Genomic DNA, 24911 nt, shown 5'->3' with positions numbered 1-24911 from the left:
GCCTTAGAGATGCTGTTTTCAGTGTATACTGACAACGGGAGTCCTTCCTGCGTGATTCTGGAGCAGAAGTTCAAAATGTCTCCTAAAGACCCATTCCTATGCTCTGTCTTAGGAAAACTAGCTAGTCCTCTTTTTAATACCAGAGGGGTTCCATGGCTCCTATTCTCTGGGCTTTGGATCAAATATACACCTCCCTAACACACACACACATAAATACACACACACACACACCACACACACACACACACACACACACACACACACACACACGCACTCACCTTATTCCAATCTGGAAATGAGTCTTGTCATTTTTGCCAATGAACACCTCTTTTGTCTAGTCATTCCTGTCCATTTCCTCAGCCAAATCCCAGTGCAGGCCTGCTCATCACCTTCCTGGACCAACCTTTCGCCTGCTGAGTATGTTCGCTTTGCTTATACCCACTGGCTACCTTGGGAAAGTTACTTTCTCTGTGCCTTGGTTTGTAAAATGAGAACTACTTCATGAAGAGGAGGGAATTAAGTAAAAGTGAAGCACAGAAAAGATCTCGCCTATAAGTAAGTGTTCAATAAACAGTAGGTCTCATCTTTATAATAATTTTTCTGGACAAGCTTCCAAAATTATCTCCCCAAAGTACATCTCTCATCCACCTACTGAAGAACAAGAATAGTAATACTAAGCCTAAGAAATGCTAATGATGGGCCAGGCCTAGCTCCGATTGCATTGTCTCAATACTCTTAGTGGCTCCCTACTGTCTAAAAAACAAAAAACAGGCACTCTTCTCATCCTGCCCATCCTACCTGTCATCTCTTCTCATCTCTTCTCCTTCGGCAATGCTCCTGATAGAGGAGGTGAGCTGTTCCCCGTGCATTGGCATGTCCTTTCACACGTGAAATCAGAAACCACTCTTGTGTGGTTTCCTCGGGGGGGGGGGGGGAACACTTTATGTTTTCTCAGGCTGGAACACAAAATCCTCAACAGATTCTCCGGGGGAAGTGTGTGGGGGTTTCTTTGCCATAGTCTTCACAGTCATGCCTCTAGGAGGCCAGGAGCATCTCATGACCACCTAGTGGCTTCCTTCTCTACCTGAAAGTCCCCTGGCGATAGAACAGCCCTTTCCTGACTGTATGTTTTCCATAAAGGGCAAGTGTTTACAGTTAGCCAACATCCTATGTTTCTAGGAAATCACCCATAATGCTAAATCTTGCCTACACAGAAGAAAAAACTCCTAATAAGAAGGATCCAGCCGGGCTATGGCATGAGGGTGTATTTTTAGTCCCATCATTCTGTTAGGTACAGAGTCTGTTCCACTGCATGCACAGATCCCTTGAAAGGCTACAAAGACAGAGAGTAGCCACTGTGCATGTGAGATGGTTATGATTCCAACATGACTGCATGCTGGAGACAGTGCAAGCTTACCATGCCACTGCCTTGGCCCCCTTTCCCCAGTTTACAGCAGTGAGTGTGCAAATCCAAACACACTTCTCATTCTCCTCCTCTGTAAAGCGTATAGTGAGCACATTCCTTTTCATTGTGTGCATGGACTAAGAGACCCATGGAGAGACGAGCACGCTGTTGCATGCTTATATTCCCAGTACTCAGGGCTACTAATCTCTGTCTAGTTTGAAGCCAGAGAGCTTGCTTGCCATGACAAATAGACACGAGTGCCAAGAGAAAGCCAAGACACACTTTTGCCCATTGCTGCAACTTCTTAGGCTTTCTCGGAGAGGGTTATCATCCAATGTGCTTTGACACTTAACTACCCAGCACCCTTATGCCCTTTCCCGCCATCTTAACCCATCTACCGCTGCTCCTCTGACTCCACTCGTAGGACCAGCACCTGCCCTAATGGTATCCGTGTAGTATGGAACAGCGGTAGGATATGAGCAGTGTTCTGAATCAATCTTTTGTAACCAGCCTCTGAAGTGGTTTCCAAGGAGCTCTGCCTCATGCAATTCTTGTTTACACTAAATTGGGACTGACGTACGTAGCCAGTAGAATACAGGAGGAGCAGTCGTGTGTTGAGCTGTGGATGGTGGTGCATGAGCATAATCCCATCATTTGTGAGGTAAATGCAGGAGGAGAATCAAGAGTTGAAGGCCAATTTTTGGTCACAGGATACCTTGTCTCAAAAAACACACACACATACACGCATGCATGCTAGTGCATGGGCAAAAAAGAAAAGAAGAAAAGAAGAAGAAGAAGAAGAAGAAGAAGAAGAAGAAGAAGAAGAAGAAGAAGAAGAAGAAGAAGAAGATCAGTATTTGTGAGATAATTCCCAGGTCATAAATTGCATGACAGCTACCACAATGGTCTCTCAGTCCATTCCTTGTGTGAGAGAGCCAGCTACCTAGCTGTGCTTGGTGACATTCAACCAGCCACAGAATGAGCAAATACCAATTTGTCAACCATGTGAACAAGCCACTTGGAAATAAATCTCCTAGCCCCAGTCAAACTTAATCCGAATTGGGGTCTTGAGTGATCCCCAAGCAGAAGCACAACCATTCAAACCATTCCTGAATCCCATAGTTCCCCTCAGGAACTCACTATTACGTCTTTAAACTTTGAGGTGTTATTCGGCAATAGATAAGCGAAGAGATATAGCTCTAAATCATTTTCTCCATTTGTGAGATGGTAACGTTAACACTGAGTTTATGGCATTGTAAAGATTAAGCTTGACTGACACATGGCAGGTATTCTGTAAACAGCGGATGTGGATAGTATCACCATTCACTTCCTCTCCTTGCCAAATATTCCAGAAGCACTAAGGGAGCTTTTCTACTTGCTACTTTGTGTCCCTCCCAGTTCCCTTTAAAGTTCAGGCCCAGCCTCAGCTCTCTCTCTCTCTCTCTCTCTCTCTCTCTCTCTCTCTCTCTCTCTCTCTCTCTCTCTCTCTTCATTCCTGTCAGACAACCTGGCCTAACCTGGCCTGGAGTGGGTGCACCTGAAACAAAGTGACAAGTTTCTTCAAGAACTCTTGAGTAGGTCCACTCACATTTCTCAGGGTGTTCATGGGTGTGTGTTTACATTTCTCTCTAAGGGCCACAAATGTGATAATTACATACTTATTAGCCCTGTAAAATAACAAATCTGGAATCTGCACTCTGGAACCAATGGATTTCCTGCTGAAATGAGTTCAAGAGGTGCCCTAGCCAGCACTCTCTGTAAGGGCTGCACAGAAGGCCCTGCCTAGCCCACATCACGCACTCATCTCTCCTTCTACTCATCTCTCTGCTTCAAGGCTTCCATTGTGACTGAGTTTTCTGGCTTTCTGTTCTCACTCTTCTTATGATTGTTATTTCTCTGCTGACTTAATGTGTGCTTGCTGGGTGTTGGTCTTGAGTGATCCTCTTGGAGGACAGGGAAGTCCTAGGAACTGGGGCTTTCTTCTCTTCCCTTCCTCTGGTAAAGACAGTGCTTGAAGCTGCATTTAGCAGATACTAGAGACTTGATATCCCTGGAACCAGCCTCCTGCTCTCTGGAATGTCTCTAGACTCCATGGACTCCTCCTCCTACCCCAACCCAGGCCCAGCAATATTTACTCCATCTGAGTCCTCCCCTGCCACAAATAACTTCTTCTTTCACCTAGGAGCTACTGTTTCTCAGATACCCTCTCTTCCTGCACCCCCCACTCTACTTTCTAGAGTCAGCCTTAAGAGTGTCTCATGACCACCTGTCCCCTGCTGTCTTCATTACTGAGCTGGCACCTGTCTTGTGAGTTCCTTACAGCTTCCTGAGTACAATCACACTATGAGATAAAAGCCTATTGCTTTGCATCCTTCTCCCGGTCATTTGGAAATACCCTGAATATCAGTGGTACTGTCTCCGGCCTTATTTTCTGTTTGGTCCCCCTCTCTCTGCCAAATGTCTGATGCCTATACATCACTGTATAAGATTAATCAAGGTGTTAGAACTTACCACAAAGTTTAATAGTAACCATTTCTGCTTTATACCAAGAACAAGTTCATAAAACTCTCCCACAGAGTGGCAACATGGTCCACATGGGGCATCTGCTGGGGAACTCACATAAACAGAAAGTCTGTAGCAGTGTCTCGGGTCCTCTGAGCACAGCACACTGCGGTCACTGCTCCACCTCACTGCTTCTCTACTCTCATGCCACCCTAATCTTGGTGTCGTAGATAGAGGCATTTACATACATAATATATATAACAGGCCTCCAAATCCAGAAATTTTCATAAGGATCAATTTAGGATTTCAGTGTCTAAAAGGAGCAAGAGCAATTCTGAATATATATATATATATATATATATATATATATATGTATGTATATATAGTGTGTGTGTGTGTGTGTGTGTGTGTGTGTGTTCAAAGGTGGATCTAGGCTCAAGAAACATCTGTATAAACACTAGCTCATTCAGTTCAGTGATGCTGACTACAGACTCATTCCTCACACTTTCCAGTATAGAAACTTAGGTATGAAGAGGTTAAGTGGCTTTTCAATTCAAACACATCAAATTGATAGAGAAGGAAAAACTAGTACTTAAACTTCCCCGACAATTTTGCCTTAAGTCCTAGGATTCAGTCTGTAGCGTCAGAACCTAGTCAAAGATCCTGGTTTCCACAATACAAACCTTTCTTTAAAATATCATTCATGGGCGAGGAACACCGGATCTTAAGGTTTATTTACCATTCCTTAGCCTGACCTTCCAGGAAGAATGGAGCTAATGAGAAACAATCCGCCTGGGCTTCCAAACCCAGAATTTTCATAAGGATCGATTTAGGATTTCAGTGTCTGAGTAGAGCAAAGGCAATGCTGACTGTCTGGAAGGGCAGTTTTGTGTATATTAAGAAAATCTCAAATGTAAGGTTACATTTACACCATTGTTCTGGCTCCTTTTGACTATCTGTTGAAGGATATTGGCCTTGGTGTGGTGGAGGCAGAGGGATAGAGAAAGGAAGGGGGAAAGGTGCCGCAAGCAAATCCTTAATCAAAGAGCTGAGAGCTGACCTTACACTTGAGCTAGGAGCCAGGACTGGGCCTGGCTAATTCACATCCAAGTAATGGGTTGCTTCAATGTGAGTGACCCTCTTCCCTTCAGCATGGCATAAGGACCATGCAGGCAAGGATATCTTTTGTACCCTGGTACCAACTGTCACCAGCAGACCCTTGTGGGAGATGAGTGAATTTAACATTCATCAATGAAAGAATCATTTCCGTTTCAAAACTTGTTTTACTTAGCAAGTGGATTTTTTTTATAAAGTGTTGTTTGTTTGTTTGTTTGTTTGTTTGTTTTAAGGGCCTAGAGTTCTCTGGATCACTTATGGGCTCATCTCTTACTCTGTTGAGAATGAATCAGTGACAAATGCTATTAATTTAATGGTTATTAAACAGTATGAAAAGCGAATTCACAAATTCTCTTAAGACGCTGCCCCACATCTAAATGACACTTATGACATTAGTCATTAAACCACTCAGGTGTTGGACACCCGTTTCATTTGGTTGAAGTTTAGCAGAAATCATCCCTTCCCAGTTCCCTCCCCTTTTCTGGTCACCACAGTGCTGCTCATCTCAAACCAGTTCTGTCCCCAACCCTATCTGGTCCCAACTTCCCTTTGGGAAATAAGTTCCAGCCTTCCTATTGGGAAAATTAGATGGCGACAAAATGGCTTCTATCTTGTTTTGTTAGCTGAAGAACAGAGAGTCTTGTCAGATGGGAAGACTGGATCTAAGAGCAGTTTCTGGTTCTGATACTGACTAGTTGTGCCCACCTTGAACAAACAGTTCTCTTAATCTGCAAAGGTGGCCTAATAATTGTGTCCACTTCATGAACTGATGTGAAGAGAAGATAAACCCGTGCAGGCTGGACACACTAAGCCCAGCACACCATTACCCCTGTGTACATGTGCACAGCTGTGAAAGGAAGGCCTCTGAGTCTCCCAGTGCTTCCCCAGATCTCAGACATTAGAAGTTCTCCTGTGCTTTCTGTGCCCCTGATCCATCAGGCAGCTCTCAGGCACGGACAGACAACAGCCTGCACTTAGATCAGTGACTTAAAGGGGGTACAGGAGAGGCTCCTCTGGACTTCTTGTTCCCCACAGTTGTGGGAGAGAAAGAAAAATTCTTCAGAAGAGGCAACTCCACCCAAATCAGATGTCACCTGGGCCCTTCTGCCTCCTTAGTTCGGTTAGTAACACAACAGCATGAAAGTTGCCTCTGTTCAGAAGGAAAGAATGTCAGGAGGAATGTCTAGGGCTAGGAAGAGTGTGGGTCTGGGGGGCAACAAAATCCTTCGTTTAGCTCTAGTGTAAGAACCATCAGTCTGGAGTCAGGAGGCATTCACAGATTCAGTGATAGGACCCTAAAATCTAGGTCTCCGTTTTCTTGAGAAATCATGAGTGTCATTATCTCAATTACCCTACATCCATATGTGTGACCCCATTTTTTATGTCAAGAAACCCAAGGCACCTAAGGCAAAAGGCTCAGTGTTTAATCCAGGCTGCATTAATTTGTTGGTGACATTTATCTTGTGTCATACTTTCATCCTCCAAATTAAGCTGTTTGGTATCTTTTTCTTGACTAAATGCCCTGAAATGACACATCCTCCCAGGCAGTCAACAATATCCAATTGATAACTATTGGAAACTTTTATTAATAATCAATTCAACCGTGTCCACAGCTGAGATTCCAGTGGACTCCCCTCTGGTACGGGCAGAGGGAAAACCTCATTTTAAGCCAAGCTTCTCTAGCTGGAAATACCAGCCCCAGGTGCTCCCATCTCTGCCCAGCCTGCAGTCTGTGATTAGGGGCCCTAATGGCCATAATGCCTCCAATGTGGTGTTTAAGCCAATAAGGCTTCAGAGAAGTTATGGTATGTTTAATAATGGCTTAATGACTCCTTGTGAGATGCAAGGCTTCTGGTTCCTGTTTGGCCTTGATTTACAGCCCAGCTCTGGCCGAGGACAGCCAAGAAACCCCCTCTAAGCCTCCAACGGAAGAGGGAGGTGTTCACACCAGGCCTCTTGGATTCCTTTAAAAATTGAGAATTCAAATGAAATACAAATGATGTTTGGCTCTCCACCCTTCTCCCTAATCTCCAGGGGGGCACTAAAAAGATAGATGGTTTAACCCAGACCTAAAGGATCTTTAAACTGGGGTCCAGATCTTAGGTAAGGCGAGGATTTTTCTATTTCAGAAAGGATAAGCTATACCCCTAATCCTAGGCTGCCTTTGACTGGGAGACTCCACTCCGCTCTTGGGAGATCCTACCCTCTCTGTGTCCTAGAAGCAGCCACTTCGCAGTGGAGCCCTTGCCACTCTGAAAGGCATTCATTTCACGCTGCTCAGAAGGACAGTGACTCTTCTTCTTCCATACCTAGGCAGACCGCTGTGAAGCCCTGGGAACCTCTTTGTCTGCTCCGGCCTGCCTCGGCTTTGGAACCCACCACCATTATCTAGAAGGACCACCACAGTCCGATGAACACACTAAGTCATGGGTTCAAGCCGCCATAGCAAATTAATGATCGTATTCAGGCCCAAGCTCCCCGAGCCCCAACTAGGAGCTGAAAGATCTTTCCACCGTGTCCTAGGCAAAAGCGTCTAAGGAAGGTGTGCCTGCTTTTTTTTCCAGCCACCAGCAAAAGAGCCAGGTAAAGAGGGTAACTCAACCAAGGTAGGGGGCCTCTCCGCCCAGGCTGATATCTGATCAAGCCTCAAAGAGTATGTTCGAGGAGGGGGTCTGCCCTCAATGCCTCATCTCTCCAGGGACAAGAGCCGCTAAGATGAATATCGGGACTCAGGGTAGAGCTCAGTGCCAAGGACTCACCCGGACGGGTAGACAAAGGGGATCCTGCCCGCGGAAGGAAGCAGCTTTCCTCTCTGGTCTCTCCCAACTGCGTGTGATAACGGGCTCGGGGTGAATCAGGGGGTTCCTGGGCTCCGAGGGGTTAACCCGCGCGAGGCCGCACGTGACGTGGATAGTTCCAGCATTAAGTCAGAGGCGCGGCCCCCTCTTCTGCCCCCCACCCCCCGCGGCGCGCGCCGCTCCCGGGGGCTCCGAGCCCCCGAGCCCAGGTCCCTCCCCCTTGGCAGGCGCTCACAGGGCCGCGCGGGTAGCGGGAGCCCCGGAGCCCCGGCGGCCTGTGCGCCCGGAGCCGGCATGGACCCCGAGCGCTGCGCGCCTTTCTCCGTGGGGCCGGCGGCCGGCCCCTACGCGGCCGCCGGGGACGAGCCTCCGGGCCCCCAGGGGACCCCCGACGCTGCGCCCCACCTGCACCCGGTGCCACCCCGCGGCCCGCGGCTGAGCCGCTTCCCGGCTTGCGGGCCCCTGGAACCCTACCTCCCAGAGCCCGCCAAGCCGCCCGCCGAGTACCTGCAGGACCTCGGGGCCGGCCCGGTGCCCAACGGCGGCCACTTCTACGAGGGCCCCGCGGAAGGTAACGCGCGGCGGGACCCCCTGTCGTTCCCTTCCCCGGTCCCCTCTGGGCTCCCCGACTCCCTCTCCCCGCTCGCCCTCTTCTCTACCTCGAGCCCCGTCTCGCATTTCCCAGGGTTCCCTCGCTCGATGATCGCCGCTGGCCTGGGCAGGCAAGGCCAGGGCACTGGGGACGGCAGGACCGCCCGGGGCCCGGGCGGCGAAGGCAACGGGAGGCGGGAGGTCAGGGGAGGGTGGAGTGGCGAACATCCTGGGCCCATGGCAGCCCGGGAGGTGACCGAACCTGGAAGGAGAGATCGTGCACCTCTGGGGCCGGGCCTCTGCTGCCGCCGACTCCCAAGCGGGGACTGGGTCGAGGGCCCAGGAGCCGAACTGGGCCCCGGGGCTGGAAGAGAGGAGCTCGGCTTTTGTGTCAGGCGCCGTGGAGAGGGTGAAGGCTGGGCCTCGACCAAGCCGGACTGGGAGAAGGGCTGCGGGCCTGGGCTTACCCAGCTCTCCTCGCCTGGCCCAGCCTCTGCAGGAGAAGGTGCTTCTGGCGCCGTTGGACGTGCCGCAGGGTGGCGGTGGCCGGTCCCCCACGGTACCCGGGGGGCCGTGGTCAAAATCGAGTAATTACGTTTCTTGTTTCTCAGACTAACTTGGCCTTCCCGTCACAGGGGGCGGGGGGGATGGCTGCCCTCCTTGCAGTTGGCATCCGGGCATCGAATCGTCCCAGGCCGAGCGCGTTGGATGCAGCCCTGGACAGTCCTAGACCCCGGGGCGCCTCCCGCATTGGGGACAGCGTCCCTCGTGCGCTAAGCAGGCTCGGGCCCTTACCGTTACCTAAAACTGCGCCTGGCTGGCCTGCCGCCCCCTGTACCCGCTGACCCCCGAGCGTCCCAGCGCCCGCGCCCACCCCTCCTCGTACGCCGCCGCATCTCGCAGCCTCGAACCAGAGCTGGATTCCGGGAGGTCCGCCCGGGCGGCGATCGCCCGCTCCCCGAGGGCCTCCTTGGAGCGGCTGGACGGCGACCAGCTCCGGGGGCCTTCGTCCGGTCCGGGTGGTGGGGAGCGCGGGGGAGGCCCCGGGAGGTGTGCTGGGGGTCATCGGAGGAAATGAGCAAGTCCGCGGAGCTTCGCTTCTGCCGCCCTTTGAAAAGAGGCTCTCCTGATAAAAACCACAGTTGGGGACTTAATGAGAAGCAGTTGGCCCGGCTCCTCTGATCCCTGCCAGACGGCGGCAGCCCGCGCAGCGCCCAGAGCACCGCCGGGGACAGGTACCCGCCCGGCTCGGCGGCGCACGCGGGCGGCAGCACCCAGCCCGCGCTCCGACGTCCCCGCCGCCGCGCACCGTCCCCGCAGCTGCTCGCCGATCGGGGTCTCCGACAGCCGCGGGGTCTGGGCGCACGAGGAGCAGCGGCGGGGCCGGACCGGGGGGAGGCGAGTCTGTCCTCACAACGAAGCGGCGGGCGAGAGAGAGTCCAACGGCGAAAGCGGCAAGCCGAAGGGAGAGGGTGAAACCGAACGTTGGACACACAAACAACGGGTTGGGGTCTCCAGAACAAAGGTGACGGGAGAGGTCCGTCGGCGCGGTGGGCAGAGGAACGAAAGGGAGGAAATGGACGAAAGAAAAGAGCGAACGGCAGATCGAACGAAGCGGGTAAACCGGAAAGAAAAAGATAAGAGAGACAGACGGAGAGAGAGAAAGAGAGAGAGAGAAAAACAAAACAAAACAAAACAAAGAAAACGGGTATTTCCTAAAGAGACAGAGCACACTAAAATACGAACAAGTTGGATATGAAAAGTAATGGTTCAGATTGTGTGGGGACGGGCCAAACGCGAAGGAGGCACGACCGAGCTAGCTCGAGCCTGGGCTGGGCTCCCGGCTGCCGCTCCCTCTCGAGGCCGGGTTGGGGTTCCTCTATCTCAATCTCGTCGCTGCATGGGGGGGGTTCTTAGCGAAGGTAATACCATCCACCCCGCGCGCGCACACACACACATTCCGATGTCTCTGCCTTTAGAGTATCGGTCTCTCAACGTTGGCTGGCTTTGCTGTAGCCTGGGGCGCGCAGCGTCTCTCTCTCCGGGCGCCTACAGCCCGCGTCGGCTGCCCCTGGCTGGCCGCACGTTGGGGAGGGCGCCTCGCCCTTCTCCCCAAGTGGGCCTTGTTTGGTCCTTTCCAGTCATCCACGCACCCGCCCGGGGAGTAGCTGCGTGGGCAGGGGTAGTTTCTTCCGGCTCCTCCAGGGCTGCCAGTTCGTCCCTAAGCTGGCTCTCGGACCAGGGAACGAGAAAACTCCTACTGGAGTTCTACCTACTTGCCTCCGTTGAGATCCACGACCCTAAGACCCGGCGAGGCGAGCCGGGAGAAGTTAAGCCCTTGGCTAAGAACCTCTAAGAACACCATCTCCTCCCTGGCCCTGGCGCTTATCGTGGATTTCAGATCTTCCGCTAAAGTTGCGGTCCCAGCCGAGGAAACCCAGATTTCAGAGACTGCTGCGTTTAGCGACCCCAGCGCAAGGACGACAGAAAACAGGCACCTTAGAGCGAGAGTGCCTTGAAAGCTGAAACACGGGTGGCTGATTCCCGGACACTAATGGATGCCACGGATCTGAACTTTGAAGCAACCGGGAGCAGGGCTACTCAGGGATGCACTGGTTTGAAGGCCCGGTCGGAGATAAAGAATCCGGAGCCCTGTTGGCACATTAAGGTCCCAGACCATGCACCTGGTCCTTAGTCCGACAAAGTGCTGTAGCATTCCTGCTGTTGAAAAGGCTCAGGACGCTCCCTACCCTTAGCTTCAGGCTCCCAGGGACCAAGAGTATTCTCTCTAGACGCCCCCACCCCCACCCCCGTGTAGTGTGGTAACTGACAATAGTTCAAACCTCAAATGGGCCCTCCTTAACAGAAGAACCTTCTCCCGACATCTTAAATTTAGGCTTCTGGCTTCCACTCCTGGATTCCTTTCCATGATGTCTACACTCCGTTTCTCCCATTTCTGTCTCCGCTCCCCCAGGGGGCTGCTTGGGAAAGTAGCCCTGTCCCTGGAGTCCTCCAGCCAGAGCAGGGAGGTTTTAGGGAAACAATAATGAAGAAAGAAGCAGTTATCTGGCCCTTGGAGAGGACTGTGGAGGAGGCAGACTTGAGAGAGGAGCCGAAGCCAGCAGGTTTAGCTGCTTCTGGCTGCTGAGGTGTGTTCTGATCTCAGCTGATGGGCTCAAGGTCAGGGAAAGCACGTGGCTGGGCCCTAGATCTGCATGTTTCCTCTTGAGGGAATGACACTGAGGGTAAAGAAGCAGAATATAAGGTTCTTGAGTTTGAGGAGCTCTCTGTAGTGGGGTTAGTACCCCTAAGTCCCTGCCCTGAGTTCATCTCATCCATTTTCTGCCTCAAGTCTATCTCCATCTCCCTGAGAACCCAAGACACCAAGGCTCTTCCCTGCCAGGCCATTTTGAGGGCCTGGTATCCCTAGGATGACCCATGCCAAGCTCCCTGCTCTCTCTGAAATGTATTTTATTATTTGGTTTGACTTCTTTGATTCCTCTGTCCTAACAAACACTACTACCTCTCCAGCTAAAATGTGATGATGGAGAACAGAATGTAAGAACCGCAGTGAGTTCCTCCCCGAGCTGCCCGTGGGTCATGAAGGAGACTATTGCTACAGGCTGGATGTAGCCAGAAGCCAGGCCTTATCAGACTGTTCTTGGGTCTTCAGGACACACACCACACCGGAAGCTTATTTCACAGCCTGGGTGGCCCGGAGAGGTCATTTGTCCAGCTGAAAAGGACTACCATCTTGCCCTCCAGACAAGGACTTATCTGACTTGGTGTACCCCTCCACACACAGAGCTGTGATCTTGACATTAAGTCCCAAGGAGGAAACTGCTTCTTGGTGCCAGCTAGCTAGGCCTCCTGAGGGCCAGGCCCCCATTGGAGATGGGCCTGGGGCCAAAGAAGGGGCCCTCTGAGTCAGCAGGCGTCTTTGTGTCTTTGTGGCATAGTGGCTTCCATCCCAGCAGACTGTGAGGGAGGGACTTTATGGGGACACTGCTGGGGGTCCTTTTCAGAGGGGAAGGGTGGAGGATGATCATGACCTATTTTTCACCATACTGGGTCAGTCATATGGGGCTCCTGAGGGACAGCATAGCAGGGTGAGACTGCTGGGAACTGTTCCCAGTCTGCTATGGAGCCCTCCCTGACTGTTAGTGGAGGTGATGAGGAAACTCCTGAGGTGGGAAGGAAGGGCAGACAATGCTGAGGATAATGGGGAAAGGGAGTTGCTGGTCCCTCATAATTCCTCCAAAGCACAGCCTATCTGGCTTCCACCTTTCTATGGTGGAATCTGAGTTCTCATCCAGACATCCTGATTTTAAGATGAATGAAGACAGGTGATTCCTTATGGATCGTCATTGTCCTGGCTTGCTCTTCATGCCTCAGAGTTGGGAAAGTTAATATTGAGGTGTGACATGGACTTCAAAGAATGAGGCACAGGGAAGCCAGCCAAAGGTGGTCTGTACGCCTCTCACCATGCCTGCCTGACTCTGCTACCAGAGGCATGAGCTTGAGGGCCTGGGAACCAAGGCCAGCACAGGCAGAACAAGGGAGCACTCTAGAAGGGGTGGGAGATGTCAACCACTCCATCCTTAACCCCTGCCCCCACTCTTGGCCCCGCCAGGGTGGCAGTGCCTGCTGTGACGCCAATCCTGGCACCTCCACACGCTGTGGGACACACCACCACAGAGTACTTCCCCGAAATGAACCCCCCTCTGGCCCCAAAAGTTCTTCCCAGACCACAGAGCACATGGTTCCCTAGGGCCCCCTCCCCAGCTGGAGGCTCAGCAGTCAAGTCTCTGAATGCCAGGCTCCCAGGGAGGGTGGCTGCCAGGAGGAAGGGAAGGGAAGAGAAGGAGGAGGAGGCGGAGACTGAAGCTTCAGTGCTCTTTCCCTCCCTCTGTCCCACCCACAAAAACCCCTGTTAGGTTTCCATCCTCCTTTTTGTGTTTTCCATTGCAGCTGAGGAGAAGGCCTCCAAAGCTGCCAGCTTCCCCCAGTTGCCGGTGGACTGCCGAGGGGGTCCCAGAGACGGGCCATCTAATGTGCAAGGTTCCCCAGGCCCCTGCCTGGCCAGCCTGCGTGTCCCTCTTTCCCCGGGACTCCCTGACTCCATGGAGCTGGCCAAGAGCAAGAGCAAGAAACGCCGGAACCGCACGACCTTCAGCACGTTCCAGCTGGAAGAACTGGAGAAGGTCTTCCAGAAGACCCACTACCCTGATGTGTATGCTCGGGAGCAACTGGCTCTGCGGACGGACCTGACAGAGGCCAGGGTACAGGTGAGGGCACGGTGGGCACCACAGTCTCTGACTGCCACGGTCACCAAGGCCGTGGACCAGATCAAGGAAGAGCTAGGAGAGGTGGGAACTAGTGTCACACAGAACTGCCTTGCCCCAGTCCTGCTGGAGCCTGGACTTTTGGAGCTTAACCTTCATGCTCAGCTCTTCCATGGCCACAGACTTTTCCGTATTTCTAGCAAAATATGTCATTCGGGTCAAGGCTTAGGCACAGGCTTGCAGGTAATGGCCTCTAGGAGTCCAAATATCTGCATGGGAGTCTGCTACTATTTACCAGCTAGCCAGGTGATTTGATACTTGTCTCCCAATGTGTTTCTGTTGCCTGCTTTTGAAAAGGAGTACTCAGTAGCAAGCCAGAGAATCTTTGAAGGTCACCAGTTGGGCAGCATTTAGGAAGAAGTGAACGCTGAACATGCCACTGAGGTGGCTGGCCAGATTGGGGGTAGGGGTCACTGAAGGGCATGTGAGGCTCTTCATGAGCCAACAACCAGCTCCTAGTTCGGAGAACTTGACCGGGAACTTTCCCTTACTCCAACAGACCCTTCTGTGCAGAGACCAACTCTAAAGGCCTTTGGCTATGATCACTACTTCACATAATGGGGAACCCAGCCAGTGGGGAAGGGAGAGAGAAGGTGGATGCTGGGAAAGAGAGAAGGAAAGCTATACCAAACCTTGTTAGAGGTGATGGAGAATACGAAGGTGGCAAGCAGGACTGGGATGGAGAGGATCTGTGTTAAGAGTCTGGCTCAAGAGAAAGATTGATCACTTGTGGCCTTGCTTTGATCCACAGTTTAGTCAGAAGAGGCTCCCCAGTGGCAGAGGAGGAGTCACTGGAAGGAGTGTTGTGGGGAGAGTGGGGAAGGGTTCTGGAGAAAGGTGACGTTGCTGCCTTGGCAGAGGAATCTGCTGCTCTTACCACGAGGGAAGAGGAGTGGTGAGGCTTCTGTCAATCACTCCCTAATGGGGCCCTTCCAGAGACTCCCGAGAAGATGCTAGGGTGGAGGCCAACTCTAGCAGACTCAGGGACCCACAGGCCAGTCTACTGAAGCCCAGCACCATCAATCAAAGCAGGCCTGACAGCCAGATACAAAATAGGACCAGAAGAACTCAGGCTGTTTCCTCTCCTCTGCTGTGTCCACCTGTTTTCTGTTCCATCTAGGTGACAGTTAAAACTGGCTTCTGTGACTGTCAGCCAGGGTTCTCCAAGCTATGGGAACAACCCCAGATTTTATAAGCCAAGGGATCCAGAACAGGGAGTCTCCGGAATGTTACGTTGGGGTAGTATCTGAATTACTGTTCACTGTGGAAATGTATGGGGAGGGGGCTGGTGGGGGCTCGTTTCCCTCACTCTTCTTCTAAACCCATCTCTTTCTCCTTTCCTTTTTAATTTTAATTTTATTTTCATTTTTGAGGGGTTATTTTGGAAACAGGGTTTCATTCTCTCTAGAACCTAGGCCACTCCAGGATTCATCTGACAGCCCAGGCTGGCTTCAAACTAAAGATCCTCTTACCTCAGCCTCCTGAGTGCTGGCATGAACACACATTATAGGCATGAGCCACAGGGCCCAGCTCCTAGGCCTTTTCAACCCTGGAAGAATACGGGAACAGTCATGGGACTCCCAAACGCAGTCCAGAACCCTCCCCAAACACCAAGGCCCTAGAGAGTAGGGAGGGTTTTCTCTGACAGGAGCATGACACTCACCATAAACTCCACCCCATGAAGAGGACTAATTAAGACCACACATGGGACAATGAAGAGGGTAAGCCCAAAGCACAGGCAGAGGCCCACAATGGAGAATAAAAGCCTAACTTCCTGAAGAGGAGGGAGAGGGGAGAGAAGACATGCAGGCTGCTGGCCATTCATGGTGGACTCTCTTGACCTTGGCCAGGCCTGCCTTGGTATCCCAAAAAACCAGAACGCTAGGAAAATAGGGGAATACATACCCTCTTAGCTCCCGAGTTACTAGCCTATGTGAGTAGAGGTGACCGTGGAGAAAGGAATACATGAAGGCAACAGGGCAGTGGGATTTTACACACATATAAACACAGACACAGCTCTTTCTACTTTTTATTTCTAGCTGGATCCCTAGAAAACAGTGGCTGGTTTGTACATGGGTTTGGCTTTGGTTTTGGATTTGGGCAGGGTTATGTTTGTCTTAGGTTAGCTTCAAACTCAAAATGTGGCCGAAGCTGGCCTTGAACACCTAATCCTTTAGCTTCCACTTCCCATGTCTGGGATTACAGACATGCATCATTCATCAAACCACCTTGGTTTGGTTTTGATATTACCAACATCTGACACAATATTTAGTAAATGAAAGAAATAAAACCATATATGCCAATACAAATAAATGAAACAGCATAGGACATATGCCAAAATCATCATGTAAATGCTCAGAAGTATATATAATACATCATTCCCCCACCTACCAAGAACTCATAAACTATTGACAAATAGGCTCCCAAGACATCATGGAACACAGAATGTGATGAGTGTACCGAGAAAGGTCAGGACATTACAAAGGTCCAGTGGAGAAGCCCAGCCGGGATGGTATAGTGAAGAGACGGGTAGCACAGGAAGGGAAAATTACTTACATGCAGGAAGGAGTGACACAGAATGTATCTTAAAAGAAAGGCGGGTGGGAATTCAGGAGGCGAGTGCTGTTGCCTGGCTGGACACTGTGGAGAGGGCGGGGTCAGACCTAAGCAGCCTTCCTAGGGAAATGGGCCCGAGGCCAGGGGTTCCAGGAAGCCATTGAGGAATTAAACAGGCCCATGGCCTGAATAGGAATGCCTTGATGATTCATTGGATGCTACAAGGGGTCTGGGATCTAACACCCCACACTGGTATGCCTCAGAGGTATCCTGGGTCCCTGAGACCCACAGGCCCCCTTCCCGTACAGCACTGTGAAAAGACTTAGCCAGGCTGGAGATGAGAAGAGTGAGTCAGCGTAGGGAATGGTTGCTGGTGGCCCTGGGGGCCAGTAATACCGCTCTGGGATTGGCCCCTCCCAGGCACCCTTCCCAGACTCCCTGGGCCCCGTGTGGATTTCTAAGTCCCTGCCACTTGGGATTTTCCAGCTTGGACCTAGATCCCAGGAGAGGACTAGGTGATTACTCTCGCCCATTAGGCTCCAGTCCTCAGGGCTGCTCTGGCACCCTTTAACCCTTCCCCAATGGTCCCTAGGTCTGGTTCCAGAACCGCAGAGCCAAGTGGCGGAAGAGGGAGCGTTATGGGAAGATGCAGGAGGGCCGGAACCCCTTCACCACTGCCTATGACATCTCTGTGCTGCCTCGAACTGACAGCCACCCTCAGGTGAGACCTTTAGTCCCACCCTTCATCAAAGCCTACCCCTGACCCATGGGGTTGCCAGTGAAAACACGCATTCTGGAGTGGGAAGCAGGGAGCTGTAGCATCTGGGGCCTGTGTGATGTGGGCAAATCACTTAACTTCCTCCTCTGCAGAGCAGGGCCACTGCCCACTCTGATACATACAGAACATAAAGGAATCAAAGAAGAAAATACAGTTCTGATGGTGGGGACATCCTGAATACCAGCCAGTATGGGTGGTAGAAGGGATGGCCCTAGGCCTAGTAGAGATTTCTAGAAAGATCTGAGGCTTCAGGGACAATGAGAGAGCCACTAGGATACGGCAAATAGCTTCCGGGGCAAGGAGCTCATAGCCCTTCTCTTCTTCTCTTTTTCAGCTGCAGAACTCCCTATGGCCCAGTCCAGGATCCGGAAGCCCAGGGGGGCCCTGCCTCATGTCTCCAGAGGGTATCCCTTCTCCATGCATGTCTCCGTACTCCCACTCCCATGGAAATGTGGCTGGCTTCATGGGCATGCCAGCCTCCCCTGCAGCACACCCTGGCATCTACTCCATCCATGGATTTCCTCCTGCCCTGGGAGGGCACAGCTTTGAGCCTTCTCCAGATGGAGACTACAAGTCCCCAAGCCTAGTCTCGCTCAGGATGAAGCCCAAAGAACCTCCCAGCCTGCTGAACTGGACCACGTGATGGGTTACATGGACACAGACTGAACTGCCCACTCCTCTTCCTGCTCTCGCCTGCTCCTAGCCCATCCCTGCCTGGACTCCAAGACAGGAAACCATTCTGCCTCCTTAACCTAGGTGATTCCAGAAGCTTAAGAGAGAGCTGGGACCCTCAACCTCCTGCAGAAAACAGGCCACAGGGTCTTATCTCTTAAAACAGGTAGAGCTGCCTAGGAGAAAGGGACTCAAAGTAGACAGGATTTTTCCTTATAAACTGGGTCTCCTCATTTAAACTGGACTGGAGAAAAGGTGACTGATGCCTCTTGTTTCCTAAAGATTGTTTCTAAGTCCAGGGAGCCCGGGAAGATGGGAGGAGGATGCAGAGAACAAGGAGGAGCTCTGCGGTTCTTAGAGTTGGCCTCCCTTCTGCCTTCATACCAGGGGGCGTATGCTCAGTGCCTGGGGCCAACAGGAGCCCAGAAGGTGAAGGTCAGCTTAACCTGAAGGTGGGAGTCTCCTCTGCACCACACCTCCCTCACTTCTGCCCTGTGCCCAAGACTGGCACAGCATACTGTAACGTCATTTTCTCCAAGAGGGGAAAAAATTCCACCAAACATTAAATATTTGGATTAGCTTTCATGGGATCAGGCCAGGGCTATGCCATGGAAACCATATTGAAATGTTGATCAAAATTAAAAAAAAAAAAAAAAAAAGATTTTCCAGTCCCTGAGCCCCTGAGACCTGGATCCCAATTTTTGTAAAGATACCTTTGTCTTGTTTTAGTGTGCTGCTCAACATAGAATAAACACAGTGGTGTTTTTCATTCATGATGGCTGTCTATCCCCAGGGTGTGTCCCTCGGTTGCTTTAGGGTTGTCTTGTATCTAGGATCTATGCTGGGCCAAGCTGTCCTGTGGGGACAGCAAGAATCCAGGGGCTTATAATAAAAGGTGTATCAGTGGCAGAACCTCAAGGTCAATGTGTGCTGTGCCTGGCCTATCACCTGCATAAGCCTGGTGGCTTTGGCAGGTTCTGAGAGGCTCTAGTGCCCGGCTCATTTGACAGGGAATTTTGGGGGTGGGAATGAGAGTAAGAAAGTTGAGAAAAGCTTGTGGTTGAACTGACCGCGGAGAGAATGGAAGGACAGGGATCTTATGGAGGTTTTGAGTGCCTGTGGGCTGGGACCCCAAGTGCTGGGGGGTGGGGCAGCTGTCTTCTCCCAGATGCCCCAGAGAGCATGTCTGAGCTGTGGGGCAGAGACGAAAGCCAGAACTCTTTCTTGTGGTTTTCGAGTATTACCCATTCTATCCCTCATCCCCACTTTCTGCCTTATCTCCGGAGCCTGGAAGGCAGGAAAAAAGCAGGCCTGGCCCTCCCACCCTCCCAGTAAACACAACCACATTGCTCAGAAGAATTCCACTTCACTCAGCTTAGCCACCCCCCACCCCATGCCTCATCTTTCAGGCACAGAGAAACCCAAGCATGCAAAGACACATGGGTGCTGCGCTTGTTCCCAAACAGGGAGTAAGTCCGCCATCAGGTTGAGCTTCCTAGCTACGACAATTACCGTGAGGTGTTCATGCAGCCCCATAGAAGAGTGTCTTTCTTCTTTCTTCCTTTCCTAAATCAGTGAGGAAAAAGTGTCTGGCAACTTCGTTCTTTTCTGTCCTGACACTGGCAGAGAGGACTGTCTAGAGCTACTGCTGATGAGCTGCCTAGACATTTACCCACTGGTCAGTAAGGGGATCAGAGCTCAAGTCCCCATCTCTATTTCCAGGGTACTTGCCAATTCACTAGAAGTTTCCTCGTCCAAAGAATGGCCAGTGTTGGCCCTTATGCCCTTCAAAAGCCAGAGAGCTACTCGTAACAGTTGGTTCTCTTGCTGTGGCAAAATACCCAACAAAATCAACTTAAGAAGGGAGAGCTTATACTGGCACATGGCACAGTGTTTGAAAGCACGGGTCACTGTGCTGGAAGAAGCATGGCGGTGTGGGGCAGCTGGCTGGTCACATTGTGTTCACAGTCAGGAAGCACAAATGAGCGCTGCTGCTCAGCTTGCTTCCCTCATCTTCTGTTTAGGACCCAGCCTGTGGGGTGGTACTGGCCACAGATGCAGAGAGAGGCTGGTTTGTTCGAGAGCCATATGTTGAAGTCCTGGTCTGCACTGGGCATTGTGCTATGTCAGAGAGCAATAGTCAAGAAACACAGTTTCTTTTCTCCTGGTTTAGAAAGAGAGAAAGTCACAGCAGGACTAAGCGCATCCTGTCCCACTGAGGCCAGACAAGGCAGCCCAGCTAGGGGAAAGGGGTTCAGAGGCAGCCAACAGAGTCAGAGACGTCCCCACTCCAATGGTTAGGGGATTCATATTAAGAGTAAGCTGCACATTCGCTGGGCTTAGGCCCAGCGCATGTATACTCTCTGGTTGAAGGATCCATCTCTGTGAAGTTAGTTTACTCTGTAGGTCTTGTTGCTGTGTCTTTGACCCCTCTGGCTCCCACTGTGACTAGACAGTCCAGGGTGGGTTGTTAGGCATGGAGGGTCTCCCCCTCTGAGGAGGGGCAATGAGAGGAGGGGGACATGAGGGTGAGACTGAGTGGAGAGGAGGGAAGGGCTATGAACAGGCTGTAAAGTGATTAAATAATTAATGGAAAAAGACAAAATTCGTTAGAATAATAGAATTTTTAATTTTTAAAGTAATGAGTAAGGCTTCTGATGGAGTGCCACGAAAATATAGCTAAAGTGTTCTGTGTGGAGAAAAAAAGAGAGAGAGAAAGATGGAAGGAAAGATGTAGAGAGATTCCGTGAAGCCCAAACAAAGGAAGGTGAAGTAAGGTCGGGACCAGACAGAAGAAAATAACGCTGAGTCCAAGATCAAGGCAACAAGAGTGGTAGACTCTCCAGAGGCCATGGGCATCAGCTGAGGAGGGACTGTGGGGGAGGGCACAAGGAAGCCAGGCGCTGGCTACTGGCTCCCATCCAGGTGCATCTGCCCACAGCTCATATTTTTCTGTCCAGTGACAACTAAATGAAGAGAAAGCTAACTTTACAACCGCCCACTTCACACATAATGAATACGAATGGGCACCTCGGAGCCTGTCTCATGGGATTATCTATGAGCTAACTGGTCCTCCCACTGACTGGGTCATCCCACCAGCCTGTCCCCTGGCTGGGCCACAGACAGCCCCTCACCTGCTTTCCATTAGCCATGCCCCCCCTCCTCCATGCCTTTAAGACACAGCCCCCAGATCTCCAGAAACCCTGCCTCCAAGCTCATGCTAGAGGTGACTGGAGTCTCTCAGCTAGATCCTGTAGTTTACCTAGGTCAGGCTGGAGTTCTGCCCACTCCTAGGCAGGGAAACAGAAGTGGCTCCACCCGGAATCCCAACTTCGAGAGTTGCTGAGGCACCTCCAGAGAGTCACCCACAGATTCAAGCCTTATGCCAGCTGCGGTGGTGCACACCAGCAGGCTATGCTGAAGAGACACAGGTAGGAAGGTCTTATATTCTACATTTAAATCTTGGTTGTGGCAGGCTCATTGGCTCCACAGAATTGCAGAGCCCTGGCCAGGGTGACGCATTAGTCTAGGCTTCTACCTCAGCAACAGAGACTGTTTCCCATCAGAGGCATTTAGTCCTCCTTCCCCACCTTCCTCAGTCATCGAGACATCAGCCTGAATTATAACCCAAAATACAGAGTCTCTGCAGCCCCGGGCAGGAACAGAGCCCAGCCGAGGCAGGACTTGAGTAGACATTTTCCTGACCCAGCTGAGGAAGCAGATACCTTCCCCTCACCCCAGCTTCCTTGGCTCCCTTCCTGCACCATGACTATATGCTCTTAGTCTCTAGTCCAGGAGAAAGGCATGGACTGGGACTCTGCAGCCCATGGATGGAAGTGGCAGTAATATCACTTGGACCTTCAAGAAGCCTCACACAGCACCTGGTCCCAAGCAGAAGACAGGAGGTTCTGCCCTTCAAAGATCTGTATTCTAGGAGACATAGGGAGCGTATGCAAATTCACAGGTCAGAATTAGAAGGGCATTAGCAACGCCAATGCTAATGGTTACCTATTTAGAGTCATCCTTTTTCAGCCAGGTGTGAGACTCCATTACCGGTTACCTTAGCCAGCCTCTGCAACAGGGCTACCGTTAAAGCAGCTGTTACAGATAAGCCAGCTGAGGCTTGGGAGTCCCATGAAGGCAAGGATATCCAGCGAGCGAAGGCCGAGGCTTGGATTGCAGTCAAGGCGAGGCGAGACAGGGGTGGTGGTAGCACACACTTCTCTCCCAGCACTGGAGAGGCAGGCAGGCTACGACGTTAGTTCCAGGCCACCAGGACCACAAAGTGAGACCCTCAACATAGTGAGACTCTTTCTCAGAAGAGGGGAAAAAGTCAGAGCTGTCTGACTTTCAAGGGATTGAACCCCCTTTTAGAACAGCAGCCTAAGGCTGACTGTGCCAAGTGTCAAATGAAGATAGCAGCTACTGTCCCAGTGATCAGTTTATTATAGAACAGACAGGAAAGCAGCCTCCAGAGAGATAACCCAACAGGCCCAGCAGAGAGAGCCAGCACAGGAGTCCTCTGAGACCAAAAGAAAAATAAATTGAGGCTCAAGGCTGGACCAAATGGCACAGACCAAGATAATCCCAGTTATTTGAAACACTGAGACAGGAGGATTCCAAGATGAAGGATGGATTACAACTCAGTTCAAGGCCAGACTGGGTTGACTTACGAACACCTTGCCTCAAAATAAAAACTAAAAAGTTGCTGGGATGTAGCTTAGTGGGAGTGCTTGTCTCGTGTGTATAAAGCCCTGGCTTCAACCCCTAATGCGTCAGACAAGCCAAGACCAAAACACAGAAACAGAGCAGTAACCCAAGTTACTTTGAGGGTACACTCAGGGTAAGCCAACAGTGAAGACAAGACAAAGCCTGGGTGGCCCAGTTAGAGCCTAAAGCAAGGGACATTTGCCATAGATCTTCTGTGCTTGCGACCATGTCAGAGCCAATGCCAAGGAAGCACAGTAAACAAATGAACAACTGAGAGCCGTGGCAACGAATGCCAAGGGATGGCAATGATTAACACGGTTGGGGGTGGGGGGCACATGGATACTGCGTTTGAATCCTGGCTCTATCCCTTATTTTTGTATGCCCTTGGGCAGATTCTTTACCCCTTCCGTGCCAGTTTGCGCGTCTGCAAAACAGGGACTGCGGTGGCATTTGCTTTTCATGGTGTATTAGCTACTCTTCTTGTTGCTGTGGCAACATACCTGGCAAGAGCAACTTAAAGAAGGGTTTGCCTGGCTCATAGTTTTAGGGGATACAGCCATCGCGGAGGAGGCACGGCGAAAGGAATGCGAGGTGGCTGGTCGCTTTTTGTCCGTTTTCTGTGGACAGACAAGCGCCAGTGCTCAGTCCTTCTTCTATTCAGGCTATGTAGTAGTGCCACTCACATTTGTGCTACGTTGTCCCTCCTCAGTTAAACCTCTCTGCAACTGTCCCCACAGAACACCCAGAGGAGTATTTCTTAGTTGATTCGACATCCAGTCAAGCTGACAGTGAAGAGCTACTGTCACACAGGGCTGTCGGAGCAGATGTCCTGTTATCTGCTAACTACTATGTAGAAAACTCGACTAGGAGACGCCTCGTGGTGCGTCTGGTCCCTGCGAATCTTTGCGATGATGTGAGCCTCGGGGTAACTCATCCCTTGTACATTAAGGAGCACTGAACCCTTCCATGTAACTCAGCCCTTCCCAGAGTGCCCTGATGTATGTCTCATCACACAAATGAGAAAGCCAGAAATTCGGTGTCTCCAAGACGTTTACATACAAGGACTTGGGTTCTTAGGGCAACATGACAATAACATATTGGAGAAGCTATTTTGCTCCCCTCCTTGGGGCCAGAGCCTGGATCTCAAGATGAAGGGATTCTTCTGCCCAGGTTTAATGGTCTGATGTTTGCTGTTGTTTCTGCATGGCAGAGAGTCTGGGGAGGTCTACAAAGAGGAGCAGGGGAGGTCAAAGCCTCTGGCTAAGCAATTTCAGAGAGCTAGACGCATGGTGGAAGAAGAGCGTGAAGCCCGCCAGAAGAGTGTGAAGCCTGCCTTCCACAGATAGAACTCTCAGCATCTATGCTTCCATCAGTTCAGGCAGGCAGCACTAGATCCACCCTGAAGACCAGAATGGGGGGACTTCTTTGCCCTACGCAAGTTACTTTGGGGTAAAAGGGCCAGTCATAAGGACTTCCCATCCATGATGCTCTGTGACTTTCACATTCTGACCCTTCCGCCTGGCTATTACTAACCATGCTGCCACATCCCGGGGCTTAGCAGGTGGCAGGCACCACAGGCACTGAATCTAAATACCAACCTAATATTTGCCCTGGAACATCTCCTCTATTAGTCAAGACTTCCCCCTTAAAATGTAAGAACTCAGGTGTGTTGCCTATAGGCAGCCTCTAGGAATTATAAAAAAGAACAGTACTGTCACTAAAGGCACAAGGAGGCCAAACCTGAGGGAAAAAGAGGTTGATACACACATGAACAGGTTAGCCAAGTGAGGTTCTAGGAGGACTCAAACGGACAGACACCTGTGCTCTTCATCACTCTCTCACCATGAAACTGATTCTGATAGCTCGGAGCACCAATTTTTCTTTTTGTCCCAAACACCTCTGTCCCAGTAAAGAGCCAATCAAATGACTTCTCTTAAACCTAGCATTAACTGATTTGACCGAGGACAGCTCAGGACTATAATCCTTTCTACACAAACTACAGCAAGTCCAGTAGCTCAGGACCACTGAACCTTAGCTACCCAGAACCCTAAAGTAATTCCAAACTGATACAGTCAGATGACCAAGGTACTACCTCTTCCTTCCCTCTACAATAGATAGGAAAGGCAGGAAGGCAGGCAGACAAGAGATTAGGTAGGTTGACTAGCATGCTGGTGGGAAGAATTTTCAGACCATATTTCTGAGAAAAAAAATCTCATGTAGTCTAGGCTGGCTTTGAACTACGTAGCTGAGGATGACCTAGAACTTCTGATTCTCCATCTTCCAAATCTCAAGTGCTGAGATTACAATTGTGCGCCACCATGCCTGGCTGATGTGGTGCTGTGGATCAAGCCCAGGGCTTCTTACCTGCTAAGTAAGCATTCCACCTCATGAGCTACATCCACAGTCTCCAGAGCCTATATCTGCAGACAAGGCACAGA

General features: G+C 51.1%; 1 protein-coding gene and 1 long non-coding RNA gene across 2 annotated transcripts in view; one reads left to right on the top strand and one right to left on the bottom strand.

Annotated features, from left to right (window-relative positions):
• The window catches only part of LOC132657064 (uncharacterized), a 40325-nt gene extending 18189 nt beyond the window's left edge, over positions 1–22136 (bottom strand). The window contains exon 1 of the long non-coding RNA XR_009594907.1: positions 21772–22136. This is a non-coding gene — a long non-coding RNA (uncharacterized LOC132657064). The remainder of the gene's footprint in view (positions 1–21771) is intronic.
• On the top strand, positions 7964–18536 carry Alx3 (ALX homeobox 3). Its single transcript, XM_021631718.2, has 4 exons — positions 7964–8392; positions 13384–13700; positions 16906–17034; positions 17426–18536. Exons 1-4 carry the CDS (start codon positions 8116–8118, stop codon positions 17732–17734), a joined length of 1032 nt encoding a protein of 343 aa, XP_021487393.1. The 5' UTR covers positions 7964–8115; the 3' UTR covers positions 17735–18536.
• Positions 22137–24911: the final 2775 nt, after the last annotated feature.

The sequence above is a fragment of the Meriones unguiculatus genome, chromosome 10 (assembly GCF_030254825.1).
Source record: "Meriones unguiculatus strain TT.TT164.6M chromosome 10, Bangor_MerUng_6.1, whole genome shotgun sequence".
Taxonomy (NCBI): domain Eukaryota; kingdom Metazoa; phylum Chordata; class Mammalia; order Rodentia; family Muridae; genus Meriones; species Meriones unguiculatus.
This window is presented reverse-complemented; position numbering and strand designations above follow the sequence as displayed.

Coding starts and splice junctions, on each gene's coding strand:
- Alx3 (XM_021631718.2), top strand. CDS start 8,116: ATGGACCCCGAGCGCTGCGCGCCTTTCTCCGTGGGGCCGGCGGCCGGC. Junction 13,701..16,905: donor TGACAGAGGCCAGGGTACAG/GTGAGGGCACGG, acceptor AATGGTCCCTAG/GTCTGGTTCCAGAACCGCAG. Junction 17,035..17,425: donor GAACTGACAGCCACCCTCAG/GTGAGACCTTTA, acceptor TCTCTTTTTCAG/CTGCAGAACTCCCTATGGCC.